This window comes from Sordaria macrospora, chromosome 5 (assembly GCF_033870435.1).
Source record: "Sordaria macrospora chromosome 5, complete sequence".
NCBI classification, from domain to species: Eukaryota; Fungi; Ascomycota; class Sordariomycetes; order Sordariales; family Sordariaceae; genus Sordaria; species Sordaria macrospora.
Window position 1 is genome coordinate 434,880 of NC_089375.1, and position 15,395 is coordinate 450,274.

Consider the following 15,395-nt stretch of genomic DNA (forward strand, 5'->3'; position numbering starts at 1 on the left):
TACCTTTTTACCGTATTGATGGTATCTTGTTGTAACTTTCAGACGCCTAGCTCATAATACCTAACATCGGGCCCGAAAGAACTGTCGGTGCAAATCGACTCACATTTCTCGGATAAACGTGTGGTGTGCATTGATGGGCTGCGAGAGACGGGAGAGAAAATCGAGCTGATGGAAAACCCGAACCCTCCCTCACCCCTTTCTTGCATGGCCTTACCTACCGTACCTGCTTACATGTCACTGAACTGCATAAAACTTCGGGAATTGCCTTCACGAGAACAACTGGTGTACAGAAGAAGATGAAGAGATGATATGATGTGGACTTCAAGATCCCTGTGAGACTATGTCTTAGTATCAGATGTTGGCAACGCCCGGTCTGGACCTCATCGTGAATAGCATCAGGTTGATGAGTTGATGTTGAAGCTGTTAACAATGTCTCCGTGAGACGAGCGGGATGCAGAAACCATCACGCAGAGAACGTCCTACTCGTCTGTTTCGGCCATGGCTTGAATCTCGTACCTACTTCAGCCCTGTCCTCGACAGCGGGAGAGAACAGCGGTAGAAGTCATTTGGGAACGCTCAGTCTTGGATGTCGGCTTCATCGTCTTTGGAGTTTCCGTCTGCGCATACCCGTTCACATGCTCACTCCACCACCAGGATGTCTGAGGTTCAGTACCCAAGAGCAGAAGACCGGGCCATCCAAATCTTCATATTCTCTGTCCGTCTGTGGGTAGGCTGGTAGGCGCCCAAAGTCCCAAACCAAAGAAACACTGGCCCGCTCCTGTCATTCATGTCCGATCATACCCAATTCCCAAATAGCAGAGTGGTATACAACAGCAGCAACAACAACAACAACAACAACAACAACAACAACAACAACAACAACAACAACAACAACAACAACAACAACAACAACAACAACAACAACAAAACAAGGATATCATCATTCACTCACTCACTCGCTTCTTTTCCTCCTCTTCCCCTTCCCAGGCCGGGAGTAGAGTTACTCCCGTCCCTGAACCCTCCTAACCCAATCATCACCCAACTTGCCGGCTCTCACATCAACCACAACAACTCCCCTCCCCCGTCCCACACGCTCTTCCTTCTGCCACCACTTGACTTCCTCGTCCTTCTTCTTCTCCTTCTCGCCGTTCTTCTCCGTGTCATCGTCCTCAGAGTCTGAGTCAGCAAGACCGCCGTCTCCCTGCTCAGCACCAACCACCAAGACAATATCGTGCCTTAGCCAGGTCTGGAGGGAAGTGATCACGCTTCCATCCGGGCCTGCAAGGGATTCCTGAAGGTAGATGATTTCGGGCTGGATGTGACGGAGGATGTGGGAGTGGCCGGCGGGAGTGGAGAAGGTCAGGATGTGAGAGGGCTTGGAGACGAGAGTGGTGGCTTGGTTGTAGAGGGAGGTGTAGGCGGAGTTGGCACTGGAATAAAAGTTAGTTGTGGTCGAAACAGGACAAAACGAAACAAAACAAAGTGGAGATGAAGGACCAGAAGACTTACAGAGGGTCCTTGTCTTTGCTCTCGGCGGGTGTCTCGGCGGGAGTCTCGGCTTCGATGTTGGAGAAGGAAGAGCTTAGCGAGGCAGGCTTCGAGGAGTCTTCGGACTTGTTGTCCTTGAGCTGAGGAGCGTAGATCAGGATGTAAAGCTTGGTCAGGGAGAGGTCGATATTACGGGGGATGTGGGAGAGGATGGACTAGTACACGTCTGAGTTAGCACTTTCTGTTATAGGCCATTCGAACAACGGGCACTTACAGCATGCTCATGGTATTCCTCATCACCAGCTTCCACGTGGTTATCGGCCGAGACAATAATGGCAACCTTCTTCCGGCGTTGGTTCTTGTTGGAGGTGGCAGTAGTGGCAGTGGTAGTAGTAGCGGAAGCGGTAACCGGGGCAGTAACAGTGGTAGGTTGAACAACGGGAGTATCATTTCTGGAAGAGGTAGTAGCATTCTCAACCTGTTTTTTCGTATCCGGGTCGGACCACGTCTCGTCGTCAGCAAACTCGCTCCTCAGGCTGTCTTCCTCGCGGATGGCGGAAAGGGCGGTACCCACAGCTGCGCCCGCTGCAGTCACGCCGGCGGCGACCTGTCGCTTCGCGGTGTTGAAGAAGTCGGCCGGACTCGGGGTGCGTCGGAGGCCCCATCCTCCTCCTCCTTCGGCCTGTTGTTGTGCTTGGGCGTTGGGGGAACGGGCTGGCGGCTTGAGACGACCCTCGCCGGTGGCTCCGTAGGCCGGGTTGTCGCCGTAGTCGGCGTTCTCGTAGTCGAGGTCCTGGAGGGTCGAGTTGGTCTCGTGTTCCTCGCTCTGGTCCTTGCGCTGGCTCCAGATCCATGCTGCGACACTGACGGTAGCAACGGCGGCCGTTACAACCAATGGCACCCAAGTACCTAGAGCGCCATTACGGCGTCTGTTGTCGGACATTATAGCGATCGGAGTGGCGACGATGTTCTTGTTCTATGTATGTCGGTTGGCTTAGATGGACGCTATCATGGCAATGTCGCGAGCGGTGTCGAGCTATCGGGTATCGAGAACCGTTTCGCTTTCGTCTTTCGTCTCAACTCTCGTCGCAGGCACACTTCCGGTCGAACAAACAAGAAGATGAAGACCGAGGATGTTTGCGACAGGTGAGGAGAAAGTGTAGCCGCGCGAAGACGGAAATGTTGTGGCTGGTCGCTAGCAAGTTACCGAATAGCGGCCCACTGACAGACCATAGGGCGGAGTCTATCGCGTATGGGGGAGCAGATGACTGGGGGAGAGGTAGGGGTCGTCGACTGGGCGAGCTGGGGTCCTGGGGAAGTGGATGCCTTCTTCTTCAGCTACACAGTTGAGGATGTCCTAACGAGACACAGAAGGCTGGAGACGTTGAGCGGGTCAAGCCAACGAGGACCAAGAGTTCAGCTCGAAGAGAGGACCTCATGACGCCGTTAAAGTCAACCGAGGCTGATGGTTGGTTAGATAAGTCCAAAAGCTGAACGTCGCTGCCCGGACTTTAGCGAAAGAACAGAGCCTCCATTGGCGGTGATTAAAAGTTAATTGCAACCGCAATGTCCGCCAAGCCACTACACGCGCACTTGCCCGCATTCGTACCGGCAGTGAAGATCAGGGCGTGTCTCCAGTGATGTTCTTGTTGCACGCCCTCTGTTTTTGTCTGAACTCTGAAGTCTGAACTGCCCTGTAAGAGCGCACAGACCACCTCATCATGCCCCTCCATCAGTGAGAGCTTTCACTTTCATTCATTGAGACTTTGTGATTGTGAGTCAAGAAATCGATATTCGAACAAGACAATTCACCACTTTTACAAATATCGACGATAAAGAAACAGCACGCGTACGCGCTTCTATACCACGCAGCGCCGTTGTTTCTTCGTCGACGTAGATACCCGACATCAGAATACCGGTGTCACCACTTTGCGCAAAATAATATCGACGTCGACAACCAGTTCCTCTCAAAGCAGTCTTCAAGATGCCCCACGCTGTAACTATCGCGACTCCGGGCCTCCAGGCCTTGATCCTGTGCGGTCCTGGCAGCTCGTTTCCCACTTTCACCGCCAACCCAGATGAGAACCCGAAGGCTCTCCTACCAATCGCCAACAGACCCATGGTCTGGTACCCTCTCGACTTTTGCTACCGTGCCGGCATCACAAGTAGGTCACGTCTTGTTCGAGGTCATGGTGTTGAGTGAGATTTGATATCACATGTCTTGGCATACACTACCCTTATGGTCCATATACAATCTTACTAACATATCCAGACATCACCCTCATCTGCCCGCCCACGGCCCAGGAAGCCATCCAGACTGCCCTCAACACAAACCCCTTCCTCACCAGCCTACCATACCCCAGGCCCGACCTCCTAGCGCCCAAGGACCTCGACCAGAACACCGGTACAGCAGAGATCCTCCGTCTTCCCGAAGTCCAGTCAACAGTAACCTCCGACTTCCTCGTTCTGCCCTGCGACTTGGTATGTGAGCTCGGCGCCGACAAGCTCCTTCAAGCATGGATGGTCAAGTCCGCCAGCCTCACAGACCTCCTTGATGACACCCGATCCGAGAATGGTCCTCTCAAGCGCAGCGGTGGTCTCGGTGTATGGTATCAGACCAAGACTGCCACCCCCATCAAGGGCGAGGAGACCGATTTCCTGGCCACCGTTCCTCTACCATCTTCCTCGGTCCAGCCCCCCAAGGGATCTCTATTTCCCAACATCTCCAAGGTCGTCTATTCGACACCTACCGATTCATTGAAGGATCTCCTCGAAGAGCAGAAAGGCTTGGACATACGCCATGCCCTTCTCAACAAACACCCCCGCGTGCGCATGCTGACCACCCACCGCGACGCCCATATCTACATCTTCCCCCACTGGATCATGGACTTCGTCAAGGAGAACGACCGCTTGGAGACCATCGGCGAGGACGTCCTGGGTTGGTGGGCTAAGGCCGGCTGGCAAAAGGGTCTTTCCACCAAGCTCGGTCTCGACATCATCCTTGGCCAGACTTCCACCACCGCCCCCAATACCGACGGCAAGACTTCCCCCTCCGGCTCCCACACCCCCAAGGAATCGTCCACCGCCCACCTGCCCACCGGTTTGCAGATCCATGACGCCGTGTCCGCCTCCGGTGCTGCCAACCTCGAAGGCCCCGTTTGCCCCGTCATCCGTACCGGCGACAAGCCCAAACCCGAGGAGACTCCTCTCCACGAGGCTGAAGCTAACGAGAGCGCTGACATCCCGCCCATGCTCGCCTACATTCACCCTTCCTCCGCTGCTCCGTCTCCCTTGATCCGTCGTGTCGACACCGCCCAGCTCCTGCTGCAAATTTCTCTGCAACTCGCCAAGCTGCCCTCGATCGAAGAAGTCGGTTCCGCCGAGGTCGCTTCCCCCTTCGCGCACATGCGCAAGGTCGCCTACCCAGAGGGCGTCAAGCCGCGCACGACCATCACCAAGGCGGACTCGCTGGTTGCCGATAACGTGACCGTCCAAGAAAAGACGAGCATCAAGGAGTGTGTCATTGGTGCCAACTGCCAGATTGGCGAGGGCGCCAAGTTGTCGCAGTGTCTGCTGATGGACGGCGTGGTGGTGGGCAAGCACTGCAAGCTTACCAAGTGTATTCTTGGCAAGAGAAGTGAGGTTGGCGAGGGCTGCACTTTGACGGAGTGTGAGGTGCAGGAGAACTTGTTGGTTGAGGCTAGGAGTAAGTCATCTTTTTTATTTTTCCACATATTTACCCATGTCTAGAAAGTTACTGACGCGAACGAAAAACAGCGGAATCAAAGAACGAGAAATTCATGTCCTCCTCCGGCCTTGAAGCCACCGAGGAAGACCTCAAGGACTCCGACGATGATGAGGGCAGCGATGACGGTAACAACGACAATGATGACGAGGATGAGGAGGATGATGAGTCGGCGGAGGAATAGGATATCCTTTCTGCTCCATCGACTCCGAAAAGTCACCGGTTTCCCGGGCAGCAGCAGCAGACCGGCGGGCCGCAACAGCAGTATCAGGATGCTCAGCTGCAGTCTCAGGAGCAAGCTCAGCAGCAAACGAGGTCTAGAAAGGGAAGCTGGCTTAGTCGGTTGTCGGGATCTGGAGGAGGGGATGAGTGATGAGTGTCAGGTAGCAAGTGGCATAGTTGGGTTGCCTGGGAATGGTTAGGACTGTTTGGTTGAGTTGGTTGTTTGAGTACATACACACATACCCTTTAGAGGTTGGTTCTAGGTTCTAGGTTATCCCAAAAGTTCTTCATTTGCATACAGAAACATCGCCCAAGTGGACGGGCACAATGCATTGGGTTATTGCTATCAAAGCCTCATTTGTTCAGTCACCGGGAAGGCATCGCTAAGGTCATATATCAAGGTACTCGAAGAGTTGAATTGAAGTAGTTTGTAGCTGCTTCTATACCACATCCATAGTTCACCAGAATGACAGGTATGACATGGCAACTGGAGTTGAACGATATGGCCGCACTTTAATTCGCTGAGTTGTAGGGTCTGAGAGGACTATAATTCCCTGGTCTTCTTGTGTGTTTGAGTTTGCACTTCTTTTTTTCTAACGTCTAGCGGGAACTTAGCTCTAAAAGGATAGTTACTGGTTTTTTTATTATTTAGCGAGGAGCGTGCCTCGGAGGTCACGAAGGAAACATGTTCATGGAACGTTTTAAGTATTTGTTGCTGTTACCCAACTACCAACCACCTTATACAACATGTTAGTCCCATCAATATTTACTTTTTCCTTAGCTTTACCTAATCTCTGAATAACAATTTCTTGGCAACTTCACCGCTCCATTTCACACAGAGTCAGTTTAGTCACGACGAAAATCGAGAAGCCAGACAGAGGTGATTTGTGAGAGGTGGTTCGTGATTATAAAAGGTTACATCCAATCAGGCACAGGTACAGACACAGTCGTGACCGGCACGAATCCCGAACGTCAAAAGGGGAGGCCTCCCGTTTACATAACACATGCAGCCTCATCCTTTTCAATATTTGCATGGTACGAGAATGTATAGTAGGTAGATTAGGTAATGCACGATTGGTGAACCGTAGCCGACATGCAATTCAGTCCTGATACGGAAGTGTTAGTAACACTGGAGACCTCGACAGCCTCGTGCGAGCGTTCATAGTAAAGCACTTTGGCGCAAGATATCGAATAAGAAAGAAGAGAAGCATCATAATTGATTGTAAGTCAACATAAGGCGGAGGGATTGGAGATGGACGAAAATGGCATAGAACATGCATGCATGTTGTACACCACTACCGTCACTACGGTGGATACACAAGCGGGAGGCCCTAAGCCTTACTTAGTATGCCTCAACGAGTTAGAACGTTAGATAGCATGGCATGTCATGGCACAGCTGGCTGGCTGGCGTTCCCGACGCTGCATGTCAAGCCCCAGGTCTCGTAGAAGGTGACGATATTTGGATTGGCTACTTAATGGAATCGCTTTATGAAACGAGGGAGAATGGAGGTTTGTAACTACCGGCTGGTCTAGTCCTCGTTGAGGGGCGGGGTTGGAGTGTAAAGTGTGAAATGGACTACCAGTATATACCCCATGGCCACGGATGGAGGCATGCCAGTGACGTGCTACAGTATGTCTCCTACGGCGTGTCTCAACGAGTAGTAGTATTTGTCCTTGATTGACGATGGGTGACAGAGACTGGGTTGGACCAAGTTGTAGGCTGTGGTACCGGACCTGTTCGTACGAATCCTTTCAAATGCCACGCACTTTGAGTTTGAGACGTACTTGGTTTGTCTGGTCCGCTGCCAGACTGCGTAGTATACTTGAATGATCTAGCCCAAACTCAAGTATGAACGGGGTCTTGGTGACACTTGACGGCATTTTGATGGCAGAGTATTCTACTGTAAAACTGGGCTACGTAGGGCGTGGGCTTGGGCGATCCATGATCGACATCAGGGTTTTTACCTTAGCAAAGTAGTGGACTATCCTCTTTTAGGCTGTGTATGACGCCGAATGACACTGTCCTCCTCAACGGCAATCACGAGCTCTAGTCCCCCATCCATGATCCAAGGCTGCATGCAATTGTCGTGTAATGTCAAGAATGTGTAGCAGGCGTGGTGAAGCCATTGGTATTTAGTAACGGTAACTTGTCTGTCCTTGCACCTGGACCAATTGGGCGTGCTTGGTCCATAAAGTATATGCTAAATATTAGACAATGTAAATGTCACCGCCCGCCGATCCGGATCTGTACCTTTAGCATAGTGTAGAGGGCCCACGTGCTGGAGAGGGACGTTGAATCTGGGGGAGCCAAGTTTGAGATCTGGACTCTTTGTAGGTCAGCCCAGAGATCTGGCCAGCCTTGGGGAAGTCTTGGTAAAATGACCATGTCTTTTCCAGAACAAAAGAGACAAAGACGAACCAAATCCAACGGATCCAACGGAAAGGGCAACGAGGCCTGGAATGGCGGTGCTGTTTGGTGGACGGTAGGCCGCGGATCGAACGCATGTCGTCTGTTGTGGAGACTGGGCAAATGTCCCATAAAATTGGAACCAAATGGAGGTTATTAGAGCTTGTCAGAGCTGTTAGTGGACGGGCCTGAACGGTGAGTGGTTAAAGTGGCCTCCGGCGGCTGGGTTTCCAGGGAGCGGCCAGTTTGAGGCACGTTTTCTTTTGATTGGTTGGCGTTGTATCTTTGCTTGGAGGATTCCCGTCTGAGACGAGACTGAGTGTGGGCATTGTACGAGCCGAAGGTGTCGAACAAACCACTTTGATAGTTGTGCCTTTGACGCGGTTCATTTCAAATTGTCTTGAGCCGGCTGTGCCGAGCCGAGTTCAATCTTTCAGATTGACGAACCGGAGACGGCGTCGGGACAATTTGGGTTCGTTTGTCGTTGTTATCTGTTCCTTTAGATCTTGAGGGATATGCCGTACGTACGACGACGACATGGCACACAACATAGGTACACCGATAACCATGCCATGATGGAATTGAGAACAAGCAGGCTGAGTGAGTGAGAGCCCCGCTATTGTGTCGACTACTCGACTAAAAACAGGGCCGACCTGCCGTTGACCGGTCACTATCGACAAGCGAAAGAGGGTGTGTTGCACAGAAGGAATACTAAGACGGATGATTTGCGCCGGGGATACATGATTGCCGCCCGCGATAACAGCCTCGAATCTTTGCTCACCAGAAGCCATGTCGGGTTCCTAACAGGCGGGGAAACCTTGTAGAGGGAAATATATGCGCCTTGCCGGAGTCCGGAGCATTACTGTATTACCAGACGTACGGACGTATAGCGGGCCGTCATCGAGATGCGAGATTGGTGAGATTCAAGAAATAAGGTCAATCCTTTATCATGTGCATGATGGGCACACCGTGGATCCTACACGGCGGGAAATCACATTGAAAAAGCATGAAAGGGCATTCTTTGGGGAAAAGCCAATGGGAGAAGTTCCTGCAGCGGGACGAGCCTGTCAACCATCAGATCGAGGGAACGTGATGCTTTGACTCGGCTGTGATTGTTTGATGATGCGCCGCAGGCATTAAGGGTACTGCGGTACTAGTATTAACAACGTGGGCCGAAGGAGGGATGATCGTGGAGAAGTAAGTGTATGGGATGAAGGAGTGACAGATGATGGAGTCCAGTCTAGAATGAAGATGAAAGTCGAGATAGGTTTGGTTAAAAAGGTACGTACCTGGCTTGAGAACCTTTAGGGCCATGATCTCTGGGCCACCTGATCTGGATCGCCATGGGACCTCGACTTTTTCAAGAGATTTTCTCCCTTGACTGCACTAACAAAACCTTGAACTGTTCAAGTGACAGTAACAAGGTTCATTGCTTAGAGACATGTTGAGAAAAGAAACCGCCACCCGTTGTTAGTGTTGGCTCTTCACTTTTCCACTATCAAATCCCATTCCATGATCAGTGCACGCATCATCTGCTCCTTTGACATTTTGGTCACTGCGCGTAAAACATGGTGCATTACACCATTCTGTATTCCTCTTCCTGATGTCCTTGAGAGAATATCCAATTACTATTAACAGCCCACATTGGGCTGAGAAGGCTGAACCCAAGACTGCCCATCACCATTTCAACTATAATTGTTAGCGGGGTACGTACCTGGCTGTTAGTGTTAGCAAAGCGATTAGCGAACGGCCGAAGCCAAGGGCGAAAGACGAGAACTGAAAAGCGGGGCGGCGGCATTGGACAGCATTGGCATTTCCTAATACGCACTGTCTCCACACACGGTCCTCCTTCCACTGTCCGCCCACTGTTCGTTCAGTTTAGAGGGATCTCGGATTCCCTACCGCTGCCACCAAAACATCCCCCGAAACACACACAAACATTGACTGACCACCTACCACCGACATCATCACCACCACCAGCAGTCCACCACATCTGACGACAGATCGACCGCCGCCAACCCCAACAACGCCCGTCAATTACTGTGTCTGCGCAACCGACAGATGTCCTCCCCATGTCGAACTTGCATTCGACCAACGATCATGCCGCTCCCGCTGCTTCGGTGAGCCCTGCTCGGGTTGCTGGTCAAGATCCTTCATCTTCCACCACCACAGACTCCCAGTCCGACAAACTCCCATCCCATAAAGTGCCCCCGGTCGACCCGCCAGAAGACCAGGAACATCACATCATATCCTCTTCCTCGCCGTCCTCTTCCCCGGGTCCCCCAACACCACCAGATGAAGACGAACATCAGCCCGGACATCCACCTCCTGCTGATGTTGCTGCTGCTGCTGCTGCCGTCCCCACTCCCACCACCCTGGTCACAGATACCACAGATCCTACCGTTGCACATGCCGCACACCAGGCTGCTGCAGACCAGATTAAATACCACCGCGGCCCTACTGCTTATCTCCAGAGACACCCTTCCGGTCCTGGCGCTTCCTTGCTGACCCAGGCTTTTGCTACAGCTCGTGGCACACATAATAACAACCCCTACACCCCCCAACAACAACGGCCAGCTGATACCACTCCTACAACTACTCAACCTCAACCTCAACCTCAACCTCAACCTCAACCTCAACCTCAACCTCAGGCCGTCCCGTCTCATCCTCCGTCCGCCGTTCCGTCTGCAAGTCATACCAGACAGCCACTACCACCACCACCACCACCACCACCACCACCACAAGACCACCGTTATGAACAGCAGTCCTCTTTCCAAGAAGAAGAAGACGACGCCTTGACCCCGAAAGCCGGCTCCCCTCGCAATACCAATTTCCACAAGACACACACCATGCCGTCCATGACTGCCACCGTCACTTCGACCGCCACCATGACGGGCCCTCCGTTGGGTGGGGTCATCGAGCTCGATCTGCGTCAGGTCAACTCCATGCTCAAGGGACATCGCGAATACCTTACAAAGAACAAGGGTCGGGGAAGGTCTCTGGAACGGACCGAGTCCAAAGATGGTGCCGATAGCAGCCATCCTGTCGTCTCCTCCAAGCTCTCAGAATCCCCCACCGCTCTGAACAACCATGATGGAGCTGCTGACACCGGTGACAATGCTATTCCCAGGCTGCGCAAGGATCAACGAGCACAGACGGTTCCCGAAAAAGCATGGTCCATTGGCGTGGGAGAGCTGACGGACGACCAGGATGGCATGGTCGAAAAGTCCATTACCGAGGTCCTGGCCGGCGTCGAGCCCAATGCCCGCAGCCGCAAGGCCAGCCACAGTCTCCGCTTCTTCAAGGAGGGTCTGCCTGATGAAAAGTCCAAGAAGAAGGATACCAAAAAAGAGAGGCTCCCCTCGACCGCCGAAACGGCCGAGGAGACAGAGACAGAGGGTGAAGGGAAGTCACGGACTACTACTGTGCCCGCATCTACATCAGAGGACACGCAGTTACCCGAAACTGACGGACCAGCCCAGGCTCACTCTGTTCCCTTGCTCACTCCAGAAACTCCGGCTAGCGATAAACCCGCTGACGATTATTTCCTATCCAAGCCGGTTGAGGAGCCGGCCCAGGTAAAGCAGCAGCAGCAGCAGCAGCAGCAGCCTCCTGTTACTCCGGGTCGCGAGCATACGAGTGCAGTCCAAGATACTATTACAGAGTCTGGCAAAAAGTCTCCGTCGTTGGATCGCAAGCCAGAGCCCCGACGCAAGTCTGATGCTAGCATTGACGGTGGATCGCATACGGAGGATGGCGAAGAGTCTGGGGAGGAAAAGATTTCGTCGGCCGTATTCCTACCGCATCAAGGCCCCGAGGAGGCTGAAGAGCACTCCGACGAGCCTGGCACGGCTTCATCCCGAGCCGCGCTTCCGTCAAGAACACATTCTCGAGCTGAAGATTTCCATCCGTGGCTTGTGAAAGCTGGTGAGCCTGAAGTTGAATGTCCAGACGAGTGTCTTGACGTTGAAAAGACCCATCGGCCTGCCAAGCCTGCCGACAGCGTTGCTACTACTGTTCCTTTTGTAGGTTCTCAGATAGACACTGGCAAAGTCAATGAACCTGCCGTTGCGGACGAGAGTGAAACTGGTGTCCATCCACCACAAACAAAGCCGTCCCAGTCCATTGCTGCGCATCATTCTCATCACTTTCATCCCGAAGAGACCGTCCATGACCACCAAGGGGAAACCAAAGACCAGCCCCTAGATGCAATTGAACTGATCCCTTACAAACACCAAGTCGGGGGGCACACCACCCTCTGGCGCTTTTCTCGACGGGCCGTCTGTAAACAGTTGAACAACCGAGAGAATGAATTCTATGAAAAAATTGAACAATATCACCGCGACTTGTTGGCTTTTCTGCCGAGGTATGTTGTCCACGTATATTCGTGTCTGTATGATCCGAGACTAACGTTGTTGTTGTTGCAGATATATCGGTGTTTTGAACGTTACGTTCCAAAAGAAGCCTCGACGAAAGTCGGTGCACAAGAAAGATGAGGCGGCTGCCGCGCTGGAAGCCCCTGCAGCCGGACAAAATGAAGCTAGCTCTGGCGCTAAAGGGACCGAAGCTGCGCCAACAAACGGTGCCCAGCCGGCACAGCCAGAGCAGCGCATCATCAGCCAGTCGATGCAGCAACCAGCGGGTCAGATCCCTACTGTCACCTTTGTTGATAATCAACACATTCTCCCGCGGAGCCTGATCCAGCCAGCATTGGCCTCGTCAAGCTCCTTCACCCGTTTCCGGAGTGCCTCGGCTTCTGTCCAAGGGGGTAGGACTCCCAATGGACAATGTCATACTGAGAACCCCAGCCACATGTTGCGGCCAAGGCTGGAGGACCGGCATGCTAACAGCTGGGGAGCCACCATGGTGAACAAGCGACTGCGTAACGAGGTGTTCAATGACGCCTTCCTCAAGCAGCCCATTGCCGTTCACCGTCACAAGAAGGGTCATCAAAGACCGTTCTCTCGGAGAAGTCTGCAGCCAGTACTCCGCCATACCGAGTCTGATCCGAACTTGGAAGTCGCTCAAGATGCCAAGCCGCGAGCCAGCAGTGCCGGTGAGGAGTCGCGCCTCAAGCCCAGCGACTTGGTACGAAGCGAGGAGAACCTGGCCACCACCAGACCGCGCAGCTTCAGGGAGGAAGGAGTGGAAGACGACGGGCCTAAGGACGTGACGGGGACTAGTGCTCCTGAGCCAGAGATCCTGAAGGATGCGTCGCCCGCTCAGCCCGTGAAGAAGCGTCGGTACTCCGGGACTGGACTGAGGAGGAAGCCCAAGGACGTTCAGGATGCACGCGGTGACCTGCAGTACTTTGAGGAGGCTGACTCGGCTGTTTACAAGGCTGATAATGACAAGGAGGTGTTTGAGGTCAAGTGTGTTGATGGTAAGGATTTCGCGGCACAGGAGGACATTGGACCGTTGGACACCACGCACAATGGCACCAACGGTGTCAACGGTGTCAACACCGACAATGCCATCGCCGACGAGAATGAACTTCACAACGAAATCGCCAAGATCCCACGGCCCATCAACCCCAAAGAAGCCCAAACACAAACCGACTCCCGCGTCGAGTACTTCTTGCTACTCGAAGACTTGACGGCAGGCATGAAGCGTCCCTGCATTATGGACCTCAAGATGGGCACCCGCCAATATGGCATTGAAGCCTCCCCCAAGAAGCAGAAATCACAACAAGGCAAATGCGCCAAGACCACCTCCCGCGAGCTCGGCGTGCGCGTCTGCGGCCTGCAAGTCTGGGACGTCGCCACCCAATCCTACGTCTTCAAAGACAAGTACTACGGGCGCGATCTCAAAGCCGGCCAGGAGTTTCAGGATGCCCTCACGCGGTTCCTGTACGACGGCGTCGACCGCGCCTCCATCCTTCGGCACATCCCCACCGTTTTGCACAAGCTTTCCGAGCTAGAAGTCATCATCCGTCGTCTCAAGGGATATCGTTTCTACGCCGCTTCCCTCCTAATGTTCTACGACGGCGAACCTTTGCCTCCTCCTACGCCCCCCACCTCTTCAACAACCACGCACTCGGAATATGACACTGCAGTGGAAGACTATTATTCTACCGACTTTGCAACTGATAACGACGACGCTACCTCCACTAACAAACACCGCACCCCTTCCGCTCTTCGCGGTAGCAATGGAGGAAAGAAAAAGAAGGGCAAGCATGAAATCGACTTCAAAATGGCCGATTTCGCCAACTGTGTAACAGCTGAAGATCTCAAAGCCAATGGCATCGAAGGAAAGCCTTGCCCGCCGCAGTTCCCTGAGGAACCGGATAATGGGTTTTTGAGAGGCCTCAGGAGTCTGAGGAGGTATTTCTTGAGGATTCAGAGGGATGTGAGGAGGGAGCTGGGGATGGGGACATGGAGGGCGGTGGATGAGGAGATTGAGAGGGAGATTATGGAGGAGGATTATGCGGGGGATGAGGGGTATGTGTCGGATTAGGGGGGGGGAGGAGTTAAGGAGGATGGGGATGATGGGGAGATGAGGAGGATGGGGATGATGGGGAGAATGTTAATGAGTATGGTGCAGAATACGGAAATGGGGAAAGTAATGGAATGGGAGAGAACTAAGGAAATAAGTTGTTTTTTTTCGCGAGTGAGTAAGAATGTTTTACGTACGGTACGGTACGGCTGTTGTTTGTTATTGGAGTGTTTGTTCTGTCAGGGTGGGTGTTTGTGGAATGGAGTCTTGGTTGGGTTTGATGAATGGAATTTATGGAATTTCGAAACGTAACTGTATGCATTCGTTGATTGTTCGTTGTCGTTCGTGTGTAGTTGTTGTGAAGTGTTCAGTTTAGTTGGTGTCTCTCCTGACGTGACGTCCGGTTATATTATTTATGGATATATGGATACCTTTAGTGACGAGGACATCGGTGAGCGGAGGAACAGGCAAAGAAGAACGAAAAAAAAAAAAAAAAAAAAAAAAAAAACCCGAGCAGCACTGAGGAAAACCCAGACGAGACGTACAAAGTAGAGAATTATTATACATATTTACCATTCGTGCGGTGTGATGATCGTTTGCTTCTTGATGATACTGCTTTTGTTATCGGTACTGGTTCTGCATCTCTCAGTCATGTAGCAGTACAGTCACGCCAAAGCTGTGAGTGAAGTGAAGACTCTTATTTTTCTTTTATCTCACCATTCATTCATTCATTCATCTCGAGCATCGACCTCGTGCTTAACTCCTCCTGCTTTACTCCTAGGCAGTCACGAAAGAGACTAACGCCACCTCTCTCTCTCTCTCTCTCTCATCTAGACAAGTAGAAATATCTCACAAGAGTACAGAAGGAAGGTATCAAGAAGGTAAGGTATCAAGAAAATAGTATCAAGAAGGTATCCAAGAAAAGTACCAGTGCCTGCCTGCCTTTCCCGAAAACATGAAGCAAAGAGTGATTGACTGACTTTTTTTTGTATTTTGCGTATTAGGTAACAGGAATGATGATAGGGTACACTGAATGACTGACTGACTGACTGACTGACTAACTGGTATGACATCGGTTATGGAAGTTATGGAAGTTAC

The 15,395-nt window shown here is 52.3% G+C and overlaps 3 protein-coding genes across 3 annotated transcripts; 2 read left to right on the plus strand and 1 right to left on the minus strand.

Annotated features, from left to right (window-relative positions):
• Window positions 1–320: 320 nt before the first annotated feature.
• SMAC4_07788 (uncharacterized protein) lies at window positions 321–2,848 on the minus strand. The gene is made up of 3 exons (XM_066090690.1): window positions 1,763–2,848; window positions 1,510–1,703; window positions 321–1,430 (listed from the first exon to the last, which is right to left on the minus strand). Exons 1-3 carry the CDS (start codon window positions 2,429–2,431, stop codon window positions 1,001–1,003), a joined length of 1,293 nt encoding a protein of 430 aa, XP_065947063.1. The 5' UTR covers window positions 2,432–2,848; the 3' UTR covers window positions 321–1,000.
• Window positions 2,849–3,274: 426 nt separating this feature from the next.
• SMAC4_07787 (uncharacterized protein) lies at window positions 3,275–6,386 on the plus strand. Its single transcript, XM_003352298.2, has 3 exons — window positions 3,275–3,653; window positions 3,761–5,194; window positions 5,266–6,386. Exons 1-3 carry the CDS (start codon window positions 3,473–3,475, stop codon window positions 5,415–5,417), a joined length of 1,767 nt encoding a protein of 588 aa, XP_003352346.1. The 5' UTR covers window positions 3,275–3,472; the 3' UTR covers window positions 5,418–6,386.
• Window positions 6,387–9,793: 3,407 nt separating this feature from the next.
• On the plus strand, window positions 9,794–14,763 carry SMAC4_07786 (uncharacterized protein). Its single transcript, XM_066090689.1, has 2 exons — window positions 9,794–12,228; window positions 12,290–14,763. Exons 1-2 carry the CDS (start codon window positions 9,935–9,937, stop codon window positions 14,316–14,318), a joined length of 4,323 nt encoding a protein of 1,440 aa, XP_065947064.1. The 5' UTR covers window positions 9,794–9,934; the 3' UTR covers window positions 14,319–14,763.
• The last annotated feature ends 632 nt before the right edge of the window (window positions 14,764–15,395 follow it).